Here is a 20521-nt window from a genome sequence, read left to right on the forward strand (position 1 = left end):
CAAAGTTCTACATTTATGCAAGAAAAACGAAATGCACAGGGACAGTATAGGTGGTTCCTTGCTCAACAGTAGTAACTGTGAGGGGGATCTTGGAGTCCTAGTGGATCACCATTTAAATAGGAGCCAGCCGTGTGCAGCAGCTGCCAAAAAAGCCAACACAGCTCTAGGCTGCATAAAGAGAGGGAGAGAATCAAGATCCTGTGAAGTGTTATTCTCGGACGGACCTGGACTCCAATTGCGCAGAGCCAGCCGAGGCACCAGGGGAGAATCTGGCAGGACATCACTGGATTGAGTTTCAAGCTGTTACCCCTGAGGACGTGGACAAGGCCATGGGAGCCGTAAGTGCCTCCACATGTGTACTGGACCCGTGCCCCTCCTGGCTGGTTGCTAACAGCAGGGAGGTGACACGGGGCTGGATCTAGGCGGTTGTTACCGCCTCTCTTTGGGAGGGGTTCTTTCCCCCCGCTTTAAAGGCGGCGGTGGTGAGACCCCTTCTGAAGAAGCCCTCTTTGGATCCAGCTGTTTTAAACAACTATCGTCCAGTCTCCAACCTCCCCTTCGTGGGGAAGGTTGTTGAGAAAGTGGTGGCCTTTCAGCTCTGGCGGTCCTTGGAGGAAACCGATTATCTAGATCCCTTCCAGTCGGGATTTAGGCCTGGCTACAGCACGGAAACTGCTTTGGTCGCGCTGACCGATGATCTCTGGAGAGCCAGGGATGGAGGTTATGCCTCCGTCCTAGTGCTCCTTGACCTCTCAGCGGCCTTCGATACCATCGACCATGGTATCCTTCTGCGACGACTACGGGAGGTGGGGGTGGGAGACTCCCTTTTGCGACCTTCTGCCAAGCAATGGGGAAAGCCAGGTTCACTTAACAACCGTGTCACTAACTGAACATCTGCAGTGATTCACTTAACTGGCAAGAAAGATTGTAAAACGGACCAAAACCGGCCTAGCGACTATCTTGCTTAGCAGCAGTCATTCTGGGCTCCGTTGTGGTCGTAAGTCGAGGATCCCCTGTGCTAGTGACGGTTTGGATAGCTGCAAACCCAGAGAGAGTTCAGCAGGACCGCGTGATGCCAGAGTCCCGTGCCAAGGGTGTTTAAAAGTCAGCAAGAACACAGCACACACGTTATTTTCTACCTTTATCTGTTTATGACTTGTAAGCCGCCCAGAGTGGCCTCCCTGGTGTGACGGGAGTGGCACCAGTGAGAAGCGTAAGCTGCAAAGGAACGAGAGAAGCGAGGTGGCGTGAAGTCACAAAGGAACATCTTTAATGTTTGACAGATCGCGTACAGGATACGGTTTTGGTCGGACTGTTGTTCTATTCACACATCACATTTCCAAACACTTCCGTCTGCAAAAGGTTGCAAACACGCTACTTTTCCAAAGGAGAATAGATAACACAATGATCAGGACTAGCTTTCACCACCCACCCACCCCCACCCACCCAAAAAAAGAGATTTTTCCACAATGTTCTAGAACCGGGCCACCAGTTCCTGGGGGCGGAAAAGGAATTCCTTCCGGACACAATGCAAAACATGTTTTAGTTTTCAATTCAACAAGGTGGCGTCGCTACAAAAAGAACCAGAATTCGGCATCCTAAACGGTTTTAAAAAACTTGCCTCAAAAAAAATAAAATAAAAAGAGAGGTTAAAGACAGACAAAATGAATCAGGGGGGTAAAAAAAAAAAAAGGCCACCCCCGATTTTAAAAAAGGGAATTATTAAAATGACTCCAGAAAGCAGCAGAGCTGTGTGGTCTTCGTCAGTCTTACATCCGGGCAGATTTTTTCTTTAAAAAAAGGGGGGGGGAATTACACCATAAACAAGAAAGAATTACAAATCTAGACTCCCTCCCCCCCCAACTTCCCCATAGCATTTTTGTTTCTGTTGTTTTTAAAAAAGGGTGGGCTTTTTAAGCATTTCGGTCAATCCGGACATCGATTTCCCGGCCGCGGAGCTGAATGCCGTTCATCATCCGGCAGGCTCGCTCGGCCACGTCGGGGGACTCGAACCGGACCACTCCGCAGCCTTTGGACTTCCCGTTCTCCATTTTGATGTCCGCGTAGAGCACGTGCCCTGCAAGAGAAGCCGTTGGCCGTTGTGGGTCTCTCGGCTGTGCTGGTTCGCCCTTCCCCTTCTTTTTAAAACCCTCCCTTGGCCCGCAAGCTTTTCAAGTCCCTGGGGGGGCTCTCCCTGAGCTGGGCCGTTTCTCCTGCAGGCGTTTCGTGACCCGGTTACATAACGTCATCAGTGCTAGGAGGGAGTGTGATTTGTGGAGGGGAGGAGGAAGAGGAAGACAAAAAGGAGGACGACTGTGGAGTCCTTGGAGCTCTCTCTGAGCTTGGGTGTTTTTTTTCATGCAGGCATTTTGTGAGCCTACTAAGTAACATCATCAGAGCTAGAAGGGTTTGTGGGGAGGAGGAGGAGCAGAAAAAGGGAGAAGGAAGCGGAAGAGGAAAAGGTGGTGGGGGGGGTCCTTGGTGGTCTATGAGCCTGAGTGTTTTACTTGCAGACTTTTTATTAACCAACTAAGGAACATCAGTCATACTAGAAGTGAGTTGGGTTTGGAGGGAGGAGGAAAGGAAAGGAAGGTGGACTGTGGGGTCCTTGGTGTTTTCTGAGCTTTCTTTGAGACATTTCATGACCCAATCATGCAATACCATCAGTGCTAGAAGGGGGTATGATTGGTGGAGAAGAGGAGGCGGAAGGGGAAGAGAAAAAAGGAGGGGGAGGACTGGGGTGCTCTCTGAGCTTGGCGGATTTCTTGCAGGCGCTTCATGACCCAACTAGACAACACCATCATCCATGCTCGTCATTCCGAGAACAGAAACGGACTGGGAAGACAAAGCAGTCCTCAGACACAGATAAAAAGAGGGGTCTCCACAGGCCATGGAAATGCAGGGGGAACGTGAGCACCCCGACTAGCACGAGCAGCAGGCAAGGCTACGCGTGCTCTCACGGAACCATCTCCCTGTCTGGCTCGCAAAGCCAGAAAGATTGGGGGGACTCTGCTATTAAAGGACCAACCATCAACATCATCCAACAAAGGCCCAACACTGGCACTGATGACGCACCTGGTTGTCAGGCCTGCAGCCCCCTTTTCCTTTGGGCCTTTGGCCAGTCACACTTTCCATTATTCCACAAGGCCTTTTCTATAGTGGGAAAATGGGATTGTACGGAGTTAGATGCTATGTAGCCATAACAACATTCTTTCTAGAAAGCCAAGGTCATCCTGTGTCTTTGCACCTCTGCACCTGGCTGGAACTAGATGGGGGGAAGCTGTCAGCGTGGCAGTGGGAGATAGGACTTGTGGGTGTGGGGGCAGATCTTGAACTTTCAACTGGGTGGGGAAAACCGGGAAGCTTTCAGATTCGGGTTTTCCCAGATGTGCCAATGTGGCTCTCTTCATCAATTGGAACTTTGAGGAATCCTTTGCCTTGGACTCTGATTTACTTTTGGACGCTATTTGGAACTTTGACACTAGTTAGGTCATGAAATGCCTGCAAGAAAGCTCAGAGAACACCAAGGACCCCACAGTCGTTCTTCTCTTCCTTCTCCTCCTCCTCTCCACAAACCCTACTCCCTTCTAGCACGGATGACGAGATTATCTAGTTTGGGTCCCGAAACATCTGCAAGAAAACAAGCAAGCTCCGAGAGCAAGGACCCCTCGTGTCAACCTTGAGCTACGAATATTCTCCTTTATTAATATTTATTTGTTTCTTCAATTTATTTGCTGCCCGTCTCGTTTTGAAGCAACTCCTGGGTGGAAATGAAATTATCAACAGCCACCTTCAATGAAAAAGCCCTCCAGCCTACTCTTTTCCCCACGGATTCCTCCCCCCCCCTTTTCCACTCCAGCCTGACCAAGTTTCAATTCAAATCAGGGAGAACAAAACAACTTTCCTTTCACCTGGGGATCAAACCACTTGTGGCCCAAGTACAGAGAGGGGCTGCCCCCAGCCACTTCTTCTGTCCAAGGATCAGCCTGTTCCTCAGTGGTGGGATACAACCGGTACGCCCCGAAACAGGCGTACCGGTGCCTGCCGGGAGCACCAGGTACCGTTCTGATACAGTGCTCCAGAGGGCCCACCTGCCCTCCTTACCTCTAGCAATTCCCCTCTTAGTAGCTCACAAATGGCCCTAAAACTCTTTGGTCTCAAGTCTAGGCCAGCGACTTACCGCATTCGTTGAACTTGTCCTTCAGCATTTTCCATGTGAAGTCAAAAGGAAGCTGGGGAGAACAAAGGGAAGAGGCACCACAAAGTCATCCATCTGTGTCTCCAAGGGGCTCGTTTTTCAAGAGGCAACTGGGCTTCCTTGTTTTTTTCTCTGAAGACATTTCGCTCCTCATCCAAGAAGCTTCTTCAGCCCTGACTGGATGGTGGGGAAGAGAAGGATTTATACTCCTTGGAGACAAAGCGGGTCATTTGCATCCTTTTAGAGGGTCATTGAGGCCACCTGGAGGTTTATCTGTGTCCTCAAGGTCACCTGAGTGGGGCACATGGGGGTGGAGCCTTCTTGGAACTGCTGAAAGGATGATGTTGTAGACCGGAGATGATGTCATACCCCCCCCCCTCTGTTAAGAGAAGGCTATTCAATTTGGACACAGATGGCCTCTTTTGACTCCTGTTTCAAGTTAGCAGTCCTCTCTGTCCAGAAGGTAGACTTTGCTGTCTTCAAAAGAATGGCCTGTGTTTTTAAATGCAGATGGACTGCTGAATCTAGTCCAGATGGGTTTGTCCAATGTTGTGCCATAAGTTTGTGAAGTGGCTGTTTTGTTTCCCCAATGTACAGTCCTGCACATGGCTCACTACATTGTACTGCATATGCCATGTTGCTCAGTTTGTGCCTGAGTGTTTTGTCCTTGGGGTAGACATCATCTGTCTCCAGTTGACAACACCGTCCTTTCAGCAGTTCCAAGAAGGCTCCACCCCCATTTGCCCCACTCGGGTGACCCTGAAGGCACAGAGAAACCTCCAGGTGGCCTCAATGACCCTCTAAAAGGATGCAAATGACCAGCTTTGTCTCCAAGCAGTATAAATCCTTCGAATTCCACCACCAATCCAGTCAGAGCTGAAGAAGCTTCTTGGATGAGGAGCGAAACGTCTTCAAAGAGAAAACAGAAAATTGAGTTGCCGCTTGAAAAAAAACAAAAGCATCTTTGGGACAACCTAGATGGCTGAGTATCTCCATAGTCACCCACCTGTTTTTCCCCCTGCCCCCACCCGATAGGAAGCAGCTGGGCCCCAAATTCCACCGGGACACCCCCCTCCCTTGGGTCAGTGGACTGCTACTATCTCCAAGTCCGTTTGACCACGTAACACGTGTTGAGGTCCGGATAGAGGAAAATGGGGACACCGGTTATGGAGAGACCAGGCAATAGTAATTGGATCCCCCCCCCCCCACACACACACAGACACACTGGCCCAACTCACATTTCTCACAAAAATCTGGCAAGCCTTCCTGGCGATTCCACCGGCAGCAGCAACAGGCCCTCCAGTTCCCAGGGCGCTGGTGAAGTTCCCGGCCGCAAAGTTCCCGCGCTCCATCTCCATGGTTCTCTCGAAGGTGCTCCCCATGGGCAGCCCTATCCTGTCTAGGCCCGCCCCCATGCCCTGGCTCAAGGCCGGCCCCATGCGGTCCATGCTGGTCGCGGCCGCGCCCATCCGGTCCAGCCCCATGCGGTCCATGGGGGCCGCCAAGCGGTCCAGCCCCATGCGGTCCATGGGGGCCGCCCCGAGGCGGTCCAGCCCCGCCGGCATCCTATCCATCACGGGGCCCATCCCCGCCGGGACCATGCGGTCCAGGCCCAGCCCCATCCGGTCTACCCCGCTGCCCATCCTGTCCATGGCGCTGCCCACGCGGTCGAGGGTGGAGCCCATGCGGTCCAGGCCGAAGCCCAGGCCGGCCCCCATCCGATCCATCCCGGGGCCCATGCGGTCGATGCTGGAGGCCAGGTGGTCTAAGCCCAAGGGAGCCATGCGGTCGATGCCCGATCCCATCCTATCTACTCCGGAGCCCATGCGGTCCAGCACCAGCCCCATGCGGTCCATCTCGGAGCGCTCGATCCCGTGGCCTAGGCCGGAGGGGAGCCTGTCAATGCTGCTGGCCATGCGGTCCAGTCCCGGAGCCATCCGGTCAATGGCTGGAATTGTGGCGCCACCGCCGCCTCCCCCTGGAGGAAAAAAAGAAGAAGGGGGGTTCTCAGTCCTGGCAGGAAAAAGCCCCCCCCCCACTATAATCCCCAGGATGCCCCCCCCCCCACTCCTCGTAGGCTAGCTCTTTTTGGCCCCCTTTGATCTGAGGAGGTCTCCCAGCCCTGGAAGAAATCCAGCTGGGGAGGCCCCCACTGGCAAAGCGAAGCCTCCCTCTCCGCCCGAGTGAGCAGGGCCCTCCTGCTCCATTTCACAGGTAGTCCCCGACTTACGACCACAGTGCAACCCAAAAAACGTTGCTTAGTGAGACATTTGTGAGTTTTGTCCCATTTTACGAGCTTTCTCCCCTGCCAAATCGCCACAGTTGTTAAGTGGATCTGACTTTTCTTTGTCAGAAAGTGGTAAAAAGGGAATTGAGTGACCCCGGTGGGACTCTGCAACCATCGTAAATGTGAGTCAGTGGCCAAGGGTGTGGATTTTGATCATGTGACTGTGAGGGATGCCATTGCTTAGCCACCAACTCACATGACAGTCGCAATGTCCCAGGGTGGTGGTGGTGTGTATGTCACGCCCTTTTTGCGACCTTCTGACAAGCACAGTCAATGGGGGAAGCCAGATCCACTTAATCATCCAGTTACTAACTTAATACCTGCAGTGATTCACTAACAACTGTGGCAAGAGTCGTAAAATGGGGCAAAGCTCATTTAAAAAGCGAAATTTCAGGCTCCCTCCCTCCGTCTCCTTCCTTCCACCATCCCTCCCTCCCTCTCTCTCCTTCCTTCCTCTATACCTATCCCTCTCTCTACATCCCTCCCTTTCTTCCACCTCCCAGCTCTCTCTCCTTCTTTCCTCCCTCCCTCCCTCCCTGGCATATGTCTCCTTCCTTCCACCTTTCCTTCCCCCCCTCAGCTCCTTCTTAGAAACCTGACCCTTCCTGCGCGCACGATCCACTCCGGGTGCAGAGCCCGTGTGACGTACCTATGCCTCTCTCCAGAGTGTCTCCAAAACTCCGGGGCATCCCCATTTCGTTTCTCGGGAAGTCTCTTTCGAACCCCCCACCGATGGCACGGTCCATTTCTGGAAGACAAGACAGGAAAGCAAAGCCTCCATAATTCTACTCATCAGAGTTATGAACTTGGGACAGTTGGAAATGGCATTTTTTTGCAGCTGTTGTTAAATGAACAACACGGTCGTTAAACCAATGGTTTGCAGGGGGCCCATTTCCCCCCATAAACACCAAGCGTAAGTAATTCCCTAATGTCTAGGGAGATTCTCAGCCATCCAGGTCCCGGTTGTCCCAAAGGTGCTTTTTTCCCCCCAAGAGGCAACTGGACTTTCTGGTTTTACTTTGAAGAGGTTTCGCTCCTCCTCCAAGACGCTTCTTCAGCTCTGACTAAATCAGTGGTAGTCAGCCTGGTCCCTACCGCCCACTAGTGGGCGTTCCAGCTATCATGGTGGGCGGTCGGGGTTTTGTCCGATACAGAAGCACTTTCCTTTTTTAATTTAAGAGCCGAGGTGGCGCAGTGGTTAGGGTGCAGCACTGCAGGCTACTTCAGCTGACTGCAGTCGGCTGTTCAAATCTCACCGGCTCAGGGTTGACTCAGCCTTCCATCCTTCCGAGGTGGGTGAAATGAGGACCCGGATTGTTGTTGGGGGCGATATGCTGACTCTGTAAACCGCTTAGAGAGGGCTGAAAGCCCTATGAAGCGGTATATAAGTCTAACTGCTGTTGCTATTGCTAATTGACTTTTTTAAAAAAATTCATAGCATTATTTAAAAATGTTCATTAGGTTTTCATAAAATCACCATTACTGTGGAACCGGTGGGCGGTTAGAAAATTTTATTACTAACGGAGATACAAGAGTGGGCGGTAGGTGTAAAAATGTTGATGTCCCCTGGACTAAATGATGGGAAGGGAAGGATTTGCATCCTTTTTAGAGAGCCGTTGAGGCCACTTGGAGGTTTATCTCAGGTGTCCTCAGAGTCACCTGAATGGTGCACATGGAGGGTGGGGGGGGGGAGCCTTTTTGGAAGTGCTGACATCATCCATCTCCAGTTTACAACAGTCCGTTCAGCAGCTCCCGGAAGACTCCACCCCCATTTGCACCACTCGGGTGACCCTGAGGACACCTGAGATAAAACCTCCAAGTGGCCTCGACGACTCTAAAAAGGATGCAAATAAGTATAAGTATCATCTTTATTGTCTTTAAATACAACAAAATTGGTTTTAACCTCACTGGTCCTAAATTATAACAGAAACGAAAAAAAGGAAGAAAAAGGAAAAAAAAAACTAGCGTGTGCATGGAGTGATTGTGGTTGTATTTAAAAGTCTGACAGCCCAAGGATAGAAACTTTAAGCCTGTTTGTTCGGCTGGCTATACTTTGATGTCTTCTGCCCGATGGTAGCAATAGCAGTAGACTTATATACCGCTTCATAGGCCTTTCAGGCCTCTCTAAGCGGTTTACAGAGAGTCAGCATATTGCCCCCAACAATCTGGGTCCTCATTTTACCCACCTCGGAAGGATGGAAGGCTGAGTCAACCCTGAGCCGGTGAGATTTGAACCGCTGACCTGCTGATCTAGCAGTAGCCTGCAGTGCTGCATTTAACCACTGCGCCACCTTGCAGTGCAAAGAGACACTGACCGGGGTGTGAATCATCTCTTGAGTATCTTCCTTACTCTGCTAAAGCAGCGAGATCTGGCGATGTCACCCAGTGGTGTCGGAGGGCAACCAATGGTTTCCTGTGCCAAATTGATGCCTCTCTGTAGGGCCTTCCTGTCCGCAGCTGTTAAACCAGCATACCATACAGTGATGCAATATGTGAGGACCCTTTCTATGGTGGACCGATAGAAAGAGGTCATCCAGCCGTGACCAGCTGTCTGCAAGGAATAGAAATCCTTCCGTTCCCGCCCATCCAGTTAGAGCTGAAGAAGCTTCTTGGATGAGAAGAGAAACGTCTTCAAAGAAAAAACCAGAAAGTCCAGTTGCCTCTTGAAAAAGCACTTTGGGGTCAGTAATTCTTTCTTTCTTTAGCGCCCCCCACCCCAAAAAGCCTAGGCCAGTGTTTCTCAACCTTGGCAACTTGAAGATGTCCGGACTTCAACTCCCAGAATTCCCCAGCCAGCATTTGCTGGCTGGGGAAATCTGGGAGTTGAAGTCCAGACATCTTCAAGTTGCTAAGGTTGAGAAACACTGGCCTAGGATGAGAAGCGTTCAGATGGAATTATCTAGTCTATCAGGTCGATCCCAACCGCAGACTGACATACATTCGAACAAAGGGCCTGCAAACCCAGGTCCCTCCTTCCATTTGCCAATCCAGGAGCCGCCAGCCAGGAATTGCACAGTCTCAGGGCTACCGCCACCACAGGTGTGTCTCACTGGGGGTGGGGGGGGGGTGAGTGCGCACAGGTGTAAAAGGAAGACAGGAAGTGAGGCGTTAAGGCTGCCAGGTTCTTACCGCTCATCCGGCCGATGTTCATTCCGGAAGGGAAGCGGCCCATGCTCTCCATTCCACTGAAAGGACCCTCCATCCCTGAAACAGAAGAGCCGCCATTCAGCTCCCGTTTTGGGAGGCTTCTCATTGGCACACCGAGTGAAATGCGGAGATTTTATACGCTCTACTTCTTGCGCTTATCAATAAGCGCACAGTGGACCATACTGGACCATCTGGCTTTCTCAGCCAGCCCAAGAAATCATTCAAGGGCCCCTGAAGCAGGCCGGAGAGGAACGGAGGCCGAATGGTTGCCTGGCCTGGCCAGACTGGTACCGAAGGTACCGAGATCGCAGGGTGCTGACCCCTCCCCAGGGCTGGGAACGGCAAACCAAAGGCTGTGCCCGAGCAGGGAATGGTCACGGCTAATTTTTTTAAAGAGTTTTCTTCTTAATATCTTTTAATAATAATATCATATCAACATTAAACATCATTATCCTCATCATCCACATACTAACAGTTTCCCCCTTATTTATACTTCTATCTGTGTATTATCTACTTATTTTTTAGCTTCCTTTATTTCGAAACTCCTTTTTCTCTCTCCAACCATTGGTAGAATACTTCCCAAATCATACAATATTCAGTTTGCTCTTTCTCCTTTATTGCTAACGTTAATCTGTTAAATCGGACTCCATCCCGGAAGGGATTATGGGGCCGTTAAAAAAAGAATGCCAGAGCCTGGATTTCCAATTCAGCTGTCAATTATCATGGAAGATTCTGGATGATCTACAATCATTGTCAAAGTCTCTGCTGCCTCCTTTCTCCAGCTGCAGGACTTACCTCCCATTTTATTCATTCCGAAGCCCAAGCCTTCGATGCCCATCCCTAAAAATAAAATAAAAAAAGCGTTTGTGTGAGTACGTGCAAGAGCAGAAGGGATTAAAAGCAGCAACCCTGAGGGCACAGTGGTTGGAAGGCAGCCCTGCAGGGGAATCCTGCTGACTGCCGACTGCTCACTATTGTTTTTTCCAGGTATTTCCCCCGTTTTCTTCCACACTACTGAGGACCTCTTTAAATAAGCATTGGTTTAAAGTATGGCAGACTAACTAACTGCTCACTGCCAGCAGTTCGATCCTGACCGGGTCAAGGTTGACTCGGCTTTCCGTTCTTCCGAGGTAGGAAAAAGGAGGATCCCGATTGTTGGCGGTGGTAGGCTGACTCTGTAAACCGCTTAGAGAGGGCTGGAAAGCACTGTGAAGCGGTATATAAGTCTAAGGGCTAAGTGGGAAGGAAGGAAGGAAGGGAGGGAGGGAGGGTAATAGGCTGACTCTGTAAACTGCTTAGAGAAGGCTGGAAAGCACTGTGAATCAGTATATAAATCTAAGGGCTAAGTGGGAGGGAGGGAGGGAGGGAAGGAAGGAAGGAAGGAAGGAAGGAAGGAAGGAAGGAAGGAAGGAAGGGAGGGAGGGAGGGAGGGAGGGGGGGTAATAGGCTGACTCTGTAAACCACTTAGAGAGGGCTGGAAAGCACTGTGAAGTGATATATAAGTCTAAGGGCTAAGTGGGAAGGAAGGAAGGGAGGGAGGGAGGGAGGGAGGGAGGGAGGGGGGGTAATAGGCTGACTCTGTAAACTGCTTAGAGAGGGTGGAAAGCTCTGTGAAGTGGTATATAAGTCTAAGGGCTAAGTGGGAAGGAAGGAAGGAAGGAAGGAAGGGAGGGAGGGGGGGTAATAGGCTGATTCTGCAAACCACTTAGAGGGCTGGAAAGCACTGTGAAGCGGTATATAAGTCTATATTCTAACGCTATACTCTCCCTCCTTCCTTTGTGCCCTTTTCTTTCTACCTTTCTTTTCTTTCCTTCCCTTTATTCTCTCCTTCCTTCCCTTTCTTTCCTCCATTTTCTCTCTTTCTCTTCTTTCCTCTCCTTCCTTCTTCTATCCTTTCTCTTTCTCCTTTTCTTCCTTTCTCTGTACCTTCCTTTCTTTCTTGTAAGAGCAGTGTTGAGAATACTGCAGGCTGCCCACTGCCTGGAGTTCAATCCTGACCGGCTCAAGGTTGCCTCAGCCTTCTATCCTTCAAAGGTCGGTAAAATAAGGTCCCAGATTGTTAGGGGGCAATAAACTGCTTAGAGAGGGCCGTAAAACCACCTTGAAGCCGGATACAGGTTAGTCCTCGACTTATAAAAGTTCACTTAGTGGCCGTTCAAAGCTACCACAGCACTGAAAAAAGTGACTTACAACCATCTTTCAAACTTATGACCGTTGCAGCATCCGTGGGGGTCACGTGATTTACATTCAGATGCTTGGCAACCGACTCACATTTACGATGGTCGCAATGTCCCGGGAGAGGTCACGTGCTCCCCTTTTCCGACCTTCTTGACAAAGTCAATGGGGAAACCAGATTCACTCCACAAACATGTCCCTCATCTTAACAATTGTAGTGATTCACTTAACAAGTGTGGCAAGGAAGGTCGTAAAATGGGGCAACACTCGCTTTACAAATTTTTTCACTCAGCAACATAAATTTGGGGTTCAATTGTGCTCGTTCAGGACCACCTGGGCTATTTTCTGTGGGGAGCAAGCGGCCTCCGACCGGCTTCTTTCGTCCTACAGTGGCCCAGAGGGAAAAGCTTGCCAACCCCAAGAGGCACCTGGGAGGCTCCCAAACCGGTCAGGAAGGTAAAAGAGGAGGGAGAAAATTTATGTTGTGGCTAACAATTAAGAAAGGAGAAAAACAAATATATGGCAGCAGGATCCCATTATTTGAGTGGTTGCCACAAAGAAGAGAGTGGGGAGGGGAGTGTCAATCTCTTCTCCAAAGCACCTGAAGGCAGGAGGAGGAAAGGATAGAAACGAATCAGGGAGAGATGCAACCTGGAACTAAGAAGAAACTTCTTAACAGTGAATTAACCAATTGTCTTCAGACATTGTGGCTGCTTCATCACTGAGGTTTCTAAGAGACTGGACAGTCACTAGAGTGTCTGAAACAGTATAGGATCTCCCGCTTGAGCAGGGGGCTGGACTAGAAGACCTCCAGAGTCCCTCCCAGCTCAATTCCGAGTCTAACCCCAAAAGCATCAGGTGAAAGACTCACCTCCAGGGCCAAGGTTGCCCATGGCCAGGCCTTTGTTCAGGTGATTGGCATCGATCGGTATTCCTCCCGGCCCCAGTCCCATGCCGATCCCCCCAAGGCCATCTGCAACAACGATGGGAAATTAGCATAGCCTTTGTCGTCGTTGTAGAAAATAAATACAACGAAATTGGTTTCCGCCTCACTGGTGCAATCCAGGACAACAAATACAAGCAACGTCGACAGCATAAGGAATAATCCCAATGCCCATAATTAGGGGGAAAGAAAAAACCAGTCAACAGAGTCAACGCCTCGTTTCCCATGCAGGTAACCAACAGCTAGAAGTCTGTAGAGATTCTCAGTCATCCAGGTTGTCCCAAAGGTGCTTTTTCGGGAGGCAACTGATCTGGATGACTGAAAATCTCTGCAGACCTTTAGCTATGCAAATTGGGATGGACACCCTGGGAAAGGTGCGGGAGCAGGAATGGATTCCCAGAGGAAAAACTGCACTCTCTCCAATCTGAAGCTGACCTGACTGAGGCCATCTTAGAGGCTTCATCATTGCCACAATAGAGATGAGGGCTAAGGAGGGGGAGGGGGGAAGAAGAGATACTTGGGGTTTTGTAGCCAAAACAAAACACTTTCCCCTGGGAACCAAGGACATTCCCAGAGGTGGCTGAAGAGGAAGAGTGAAGTTACCCAGCAACCGGATGGCACCTTGATTGAACCATGGGACTGATTGTTTGGAAAAGGGGGAAAAACTTTTATTTTTAATTAGGTGAAAACCACGGGAACGTTCAGAGTTGGTTTTCACCAGCCTGTGCCAATATGATACACCCAATAAAAACTATTCTTTGAGGAATCTACCTGCCTCGGAGTTCTGTTCGCTATGGAACCCTGACACAAACTACAGAAACCAGGAGCACCACTCAGGTGACCCCGAGGACACAGAGAAACCCCCAAGTGCCCTCAACGTCCCTCCCAAAAAAATGCAAATGACCAGCTGCCTGCAAGGAGTACAAATCCTTCCATTCCACCACCATCCAGTCGGAGCTGAAGAAGCTTCTTGGAGCAGAAGCAAAACGTCTTCAAAGAAAAAAAAAACAAGGAAGGCCAGTTGCCTCCTGAAAAAAAGCACCTTTGGGACAACCAGGACTCGGATGACAGAGAATCGCTACAGACCCCTGGCGCTGAGGGAGGGAGACGGACCGGAGCGGAGATTCTCAAAGGTGCTTTTTCAGGAGGCAACTGGGCTTCCTTGTTTTTTCTTCCCCAACAAATCAATTCCAAAGCTCACCAGCGACGGCAACGCTCGAGCGTCCATGGGGTGCCACAAAAACACCCCAACCTTTTCTCTGAATGGCAAAGCAGCTGCTTGCTTCAAAGAAATATCCTGTTGTCTAGGAGGCTCCGGAATTAAAGGCAGGAAAGGAATCTCATGGACTTTGGCACACAAAAAAGAAAAAATCCTTCCACCCAACCAGCCGATCTCTCCAGTCCAGCCGGGGACCACAGTTCCCTAGCGAGCCCTGAAGACTTACGAGGAAGCTGCTGGGGCCGCTCTGGTGGGAAGAAGTCTCCCTTTGGCAACGCCCGTTCATCCTGAAACATTAAAGAGAAGTTTAATGTTGGGGGGGGGACGGGGGGAGGAGGGGGGGAAACCAGGAGGGGATGGGGGGGGTAGGCAATCTTGCCTTGCTTACCATCTTGACGTGCATCGGCCTGTCAAAGAGCAGCTGCCCGTTGAACATAGCTAGGAATTGAGTCAAGGCCTTTCGGGAGTCCTACGTTGGTAGAACAGAGAGCGCAAAAGCAGCAGCACAAAAACCTTATGTGTGTCCCTCCTTTCTCTGCTGGTCCTCTTCCCTTTCTAGGAAAGGCTTGCAGAAGCTCTCTACACACACACACGCACACACACACACACGGTGTCTTGTTGCCGTCAACGCACTGCCCCATTCTCTCAAGGGAGAGGCCCCGGGGAGCGAGAGGAAAAACCTATTTATCATCCCAGCTGATCTCATGGGGGCTTCAGTTCAAGAGGAGGAAAAAACTCTTGCGTTGTTGGCACAAGGTGCAGCCTCTGACAGCCTGCAGACGGGTCATCCTCCTCTTTTTTAACGACCCCATCATCCCTTGCGGGGTGGGAGTCTGGGCAACCGAAGGGAGCGGAGTGTTTGTAGGCTGGATGGAAACATGGCAGCTGTTTGGGGAGTGGCGTCAAGCTGGCCACGCCCACCCAGTTGGCCACCCCAACCCAGCCCCCAAGGTCAGCCACAACCAATGAAATGACACCCCTGGTGTAACTGAACTGCCCTCTTGTTTGTTACGGGCAGTCCCCAACTTACAGCAGAGGACCCAGATGGTTGGGGGCAAGAGGCTGACTCTGCAAACTGCTTAGGGACGCACTGTGAAGCAGTATACAGGCCTAAGAGCTAAGATGTAGGGAAGGGAGTGAGGGGGGGGGGGGGAAGCAGGATGTATGGAAGGAAGGCGGATGGAAGGAAGTATGGATGGAAGAAAGGGAGGGAGGAAGAATGGGAGTGAGAAATGGATGGATGGGTAGAAGGGAGGGAGGGAAAGGGTAAGAGGCTGACTGTGTAAAGCCCTGGGAAGCGATATATAAGCCTAAGGGCTACTGCTATTCCAAGAGGAAGTTGGAACCAATCAGCAGTTGGCATTTGGGAGGTGTTTGCGTCGGCCCGTAGCCCTCTGCAATCCCCACTTGCCATCAGCTGAGGGTTTCGGACAGCTGCCAGCTGTTCTTAATCAGCCTCCTGAGGAAGGCTGAGCCCAGCTCCTGCAGCAGGTGAGCCCCCCAATCCGTTCTATCCCAGAGACCCCCAAAGCCAGTCCCGGATCCTTAGTCCAGTCCAAGCAAAGGATACAGATGGCCTGGACGGCCTCGATGGCCTGCTCGAAGGTGACCGTGCCGATCCCCCGGCTCTTCCCGTCCTTGTCTTCCAGGATGTCCGCTCGGACGACCACGCCGGCCATGCCGAAAACTTCCTTCAGCTTCTTCCAGCCAACCTTGTAATCCAGCTGAAGGAAGAGACAGGAGGGGACGAGAGGGGAGCAACGACTGGACGTCAACATCGGGTCTTTTAAAATAGGGCGGCCGACCCTCAGGACCCTCACGCCCCCTTGTGAGCAAGAGAGCGTGAGCTGCCCACCTGGGACAAGGGTTTATTTAAGCAGGACCGAATGCCAAGGATGGGAGTGTGCCCCCCCCCCCCAAAGGTCGTCCATCAGGGTGACTTTAAGATGGGTGGACTAACAGGCTGGGGAATTCTGAGAGCTAATTAAAGTCCCTGCATCTTGAAGCTGCCAAGGGTGGATCAGATCAAACCGCGTGTTAAGTCTGGCAAGATCCTGTCCGTTGCATGTAAGTGAATGAAGAAATGCTCTTCGGCCGTATGCCGTTCTTGGGCTTAGCCTGAGCCAAGCCCAGGTCTGAACCCAGATTGCCAGGGATCCACATAAGAGATAAGAGCAGGAGTTATCCAGCCCTCCCACATAATGGCTTGTAAAACCATGAGTGATCTAAACAATAGCTTAAGGTAAAAGTTCCCCTCGCACATGTGCTAGTCGTTCCTGACTCTAGGGGGCAGTGCTCATTTCCGTTTCAAAGCTGAAGAGCCAGGGCTGTCCGAAGACATCTCCGTAGTCATGTGGCCGGAATGACTAGACACCGAAGGCGCACAAAGGTGGTCCCTATTTTTCTACTTACATTATTTACGTGCTTTCCAACTGCTAGGTTGGCAGAAGCTGGGACAAGTAATGGGAGCTCACTCCGTTGTGCCGCGCTAGGGATTCAAACCACCAAATTGCTGACCTTTCTGACTGACAAGGTCAGCGTCATAGCCACTAAGCCACTGTGTCCCTTAGCTTAGGGCCATGTATATTATTTTGCTATTCAACAGGCAAGAGGGCAGGATTGTCCACATTGGGCTAATTTCATTCCTGCCAGAGACCAAGAAAGACAACAGCTCTCCTTTCGGACCCAGGGAGGGTGGATAAAAATCGATGGTTTTTTAAAATGTAAATTGGATTGTTATTTTTATCAAATTTATTTTAATAAAATGCTTTTGGAGTAAAAAACAAGTCTATCAAAAGACAGTTTAAGATACATTAATAATTTAGTTTGTTCAGCGTGAAATGGAGCTTAGATAGGTAGCATGAGGAGGCTATATATTCTGCAATATTTGCATTTTGGGGAAACTCATTCCATGAATCCAAGTTTTGCCAGATAACAGGCACCGCATGGATGCATTCACATCATGTCACAGTAACCCTGAGATCAATCATAAAACACACTTCAGGAATATTCCTTTAGTCCCTAGTTTTGGAAATCTACAAACTGCATAACCGTTGGAAGAGAAACGCATCTCTTACCACCAGGCTTCTAAATGGGGGGAGGAAGGGCAAGCAGTAAAAACGGACGTGAAACCTTCTCTGCAGCTTAGAAATATAATATTAAAGAGCGCCTGTCATTTCAGATCCATCCTGGCAGCAACTGTTAAGAGAGCTCACCTGTCACCCGCTGCGTCCCTCACCTCCTTGTGTCCCTGCCGAATCACCAGCCGTCCCATTAAAGTGAATGGGGCTGTCGGTGAGTCACCAGCGGGTCAGAGCAGGAGCCACTGTGGGACGGAGATGACGGCGGCTCTTTAAACATTAGGATTGAAATCGAGTTAAATCGATAAGAGAGGCAACTTACGTTGGCCACGAAAACGGTACTGCCCAGCCGGCCAGCCTGCAGGGCATGGATGATCTCGTTAGGGATATTGGGGTTATTGAGAATGCTGGGCGGGATGTTAATCATGCCAGGCCCGCCGGCGCCAGGGCTGATGCCCATCCCACTCCCAGAGGCTGCCATGGCCTTCTGCACAGCTCTTCGGACATGCTCGCCGTCGGGATCCTAAAAGAGGGAGGAAGGCACTTTCAGCCTCCTGCAGGACAGGAGAGCTCTTGGAGGGATGTAGAGAAAAAAAACCCCATCTCAATTCTTTAGCCAGTGGTTTGTTTTCGAGCTCACACAACTCCCCCACCCCCACCCCACCCCAGTAGCAGCCGAGAAGAGTTTGCTGACATTTTAAATCATTTTGTCAAGTAATGTTTCAGGGTTGGCTATCTCGAGCAAGCTTTCTGCCGGATCCCAAGGTGATTATCTGCGAGACCGTCTTCTGCCGCACACCTCCCAACGACCGATAAGATCGCACAGGGTGGGCCTTCTCCAGGTGCCATCAGCCAGACAATGTCGGCTGGCGGCTCCCCGGGGGAGGGCCTTCTCTGTAGCCGCTCCGACCCTATGGAATGAACTGCCCCCGGAGATCCAGACCCTACCCACTCTCATGGCCTTCCGAAAGGCTATCAAAACCTGGCTATTCCGGCAGGCCTGGGGCTGTTGACCTCTTGACCGAGGTCCAGCCCCGATTAGACGGGGTGCATGATGTGCTTCTTTTAATCTGCTTTCCTTTGTTTTTAAATTTTTTATTTCTGTAAGCCGCCAGGAGTCCTTCGGGATTGGGCGGCCTATAAATTTAATAAATCCAATCCAATCCCGAGTGGGGATGGCTCCTTGGACAGCCTGGTCTCCTATGCCGGAAAGTCCTCGATGTACGTCCACCACAGGGACCAGAATTTCAGTCACTAAGCAAGTAATGACACGATCGGACCCAACCTTACAAATATTTTTCACCAGGGTTTTTTTAAGCAAACCATGTGGTTATCAGGCGACTCACACGGTTGTAAAATGAATCCAGCTGTCCAACTGACTTTGCCTGCAAGAAGCTGGCTGGGAAAGATCCAAATTGTGATCTGCCAGACTCTAAAAGTCATTCCAAGTACCAGCCAAGGACCTACACTGAAATCTCTTTCCTGAGATTGCAAAGGCAGATCGTAAATCCCTTTTTCTGAGGCCATTCTAACTTCAATTTTTTCCTTGGGAAGGTCATATGGCGAGGACTACAGTGGCTTTCCATGAAATCGTTCCAAATGGGGCCTGGCTTCTGGCCACTCTTTTCCCTGAAAATAAGCCCTCTCCGAAAATATTGCAACACAGCAGTAGCCACGAGGTGACCACGCTCGCTACCTCCTGCACCTCAAAAATAATAAGACCTCTCCAAAAATAAGGCCAGGTGCTTATTTTGGGGGTCAAAATAAGCACCTGGCCTTATTTTCGGAGGGGGTGGTGGTGTTGGTCTTATTTTCAGGGAAGCACAGTACAAGGACAGGACATTGGGTAAAGAGAGTCTCTTTTCACCCCAAAAGTCGAGCCGCTTCTCTCGTTTGCTTCCAGTGGGAGCAAAAGAAAGGGAAACTGTTTTTTTTCTCCCAACAAGAAATTGCATGCAAACCCATTTTGATTCTTCACGTCACAAAACACAATACAAATAACAAAACAACCCGCAGATTTTTCAACAGAGAAATATGAAATTATATCGCCCTGCAAAAAAAAAAAAAGAATAGAGACATTCCCCGACTTACAACCGTGACTCTTTGAACATACAACGGCACTGCAAAAAAAGTTGATTTATGGCTATTTCTGATCCTTATAAGACCATTGCAGCATTCCCATGCTCGGGGGATTTACATTTGGACGCTTGGCAGCTGACCCGGGAGTGAGGGGTGTGTGTGTCACACAATCCCCTTTTGTGACCTTCTGACAAGCAAAGTCGATTGGGGAAGCCAGGTTCACTTAATGACGGTGGCAAGGCAGGTGGAAAAACAGGAAAAACTCATGTTTAGCAATGGACATGTTGGAGTTCATTATGGCTTACCTGCATTTCAGGCTATTGTTTTGATGTCAGATGCTGCTCTCTTATGGGGGGGGGCAGGGCACGAGAAAGGGCAAAAATCAGGGCGGCCAAGCTCCACACTTACCTCCTTGACCTTCAGGGGTCTCCCACTGAGGCTGTGCTTGTTCAGCACTTCCACAGCTTTTTTCATGCTCTCTTCCATCTTGAACTCAACCACCCTGCAGGCAAACAGACACGAGGCGAGGAGGGGTGAGTCTCCCCAGGCTAAGCGGCCCGGGTCCAGCCCCGATTTGGGGAAGAGGGGGGGGAGGGGGGTGCTTCTACTTACGCGCAGCCCTGACGATGCCGAAGTGGAGTATCAGGCAGGTAAATGCAAACCCAAAAAAAAAAGAACCAGGGTTGGGGAGGCAAAGGGAACAGAAAAAGGAAAGTCAGTCGAGAGTCCAGTGCAGGAGGATTACTGCAGACATTTTCTCTTCCACGGGATCTTAAGGTATTCGGATCCCTTCCAAGGGTGCCACTTTGGGGATCATTTCTGTGGGGTCCAGGCTGCCGTTTGAACAACAGTATAACTGCTGTTTGCCTGAGCGCAAGAAGCTAAGCCTACATGGCCAGGCGTGTTGGGAGGGACGGGACGGGACACAGAAGCCATGATCGGCAGGACAGATGCCAGTTTCTCCCGGAACCTCTCGACTCTGCGAAGTTCGACGTGCCTCTAGGCCAGCCAAGGCCTCCCTCTCCCCCGCCCTCACTCTGTTTCTCTCTCTCCCCTCCACAAGCAGCCTTCGGGGAAGGTGCGTCCAGAGCCTCCCTCAAGGCCCCACCAACAGCTACCTTCGTTCTGAACATTTAAGACACGGACGGCCAGAGAGAGTTCTGACATTTATTACAACCTCGCTTCCACACCGAGCTTACGAAAGGCCGGCCACAAGAACCACACGGAGACATTTAAGCTAAAGGTGGGACATTGATAATGCCAGTAAGGATCCATGCTCAAGTCAGACAGCCCAAACACCAAGGAGCACGGCGGCGGCAGCAACAGCAGCAACAGCAAGGGCGCTGCCGGGTCTAAGCAGACCCCTCTCCCACCTCCCCACCCACCCACCCCC

General features: G+C 50.7%; 1 protein-coding gene across 1 annotated transcript; it reads right to left on the reverse strand.

Annotated features, from left to right (window-relative positions):
* Positions 1–1248: 1248 nt before the first annotated feature.
* HNRNPM (heterogeneous nuclear ribonucleoprotein M) lies at positions 1249–20487 on the reverse strand. The gene is made up of 13 exons (XM_087703400.1): positions 19741–20487; positions 19537–19630; positions 17372–17572; positions 15540–15693; positions 14358–14407; positions 14196–14256; positions 12679–12780; positions 10428–10472; positions 9615–9689; positions 7135–7233; positions 5437–6176; positions 4181–4232; positions 1249–2077 (listed from the first exon to the last, which is right to left on the reverse strand). The coding sequence occupies exons 2-13, from the start codon at positions 19612–19614 to the stop codon at positions 1914–1916; spliced, it is 1821 nt and encodes a 606-aa protein (XP_087559526.1). The 5' UTR covers positions 19615–19630; positions 19741–20487; the 3' UTR covers positions 1249–1913.
* Positions 20488–20521: the final 34 nt, after the last annotated feature.

This window comes from Thamnophis sirtalis, unplaced genomic scaffold (genome assembly GCF_051295495.1).
Source record: "Thamnophis sirtalis isolate CommonGarterSnake01/CBP01778 unplaced genomic scaffold, rThaSir2_p1.2 scaffold_1, whole genome shotgun sequence".
In the NCBI taxonomy this organism is placed as follows: domain Eukaryota; kingdom Metazoa; phylum Chordata; class Lepidosauria; order Squamata; family Natricidae; genus Thamnophis; species Thamnophis sirtalis.

Coding starts and splice junctions, on each gene's coding strand:
- HNRNPM (XM_087703400.1), bottom strand. CDS start 19,614: ATGGAAGAGAGCATGAAAAAAGCTGTGGAAGTGCTGAACAAGCACAGC. Junction 14,408..15,539: donor CGAGGCCGTCCAGGCCATCT/GTATCCTTTGCT, acceptor CTCAATTCCTAG/CTATGTTCAACGGGCAGCTG. Junction 12,781..14,195: donor GCGGCCCCAGCAGCTTCCTC/GTAAGTCTTCAG, acceptor TCGTTGTTGCAG/ATGGCCTTGGGGGGATCGGC.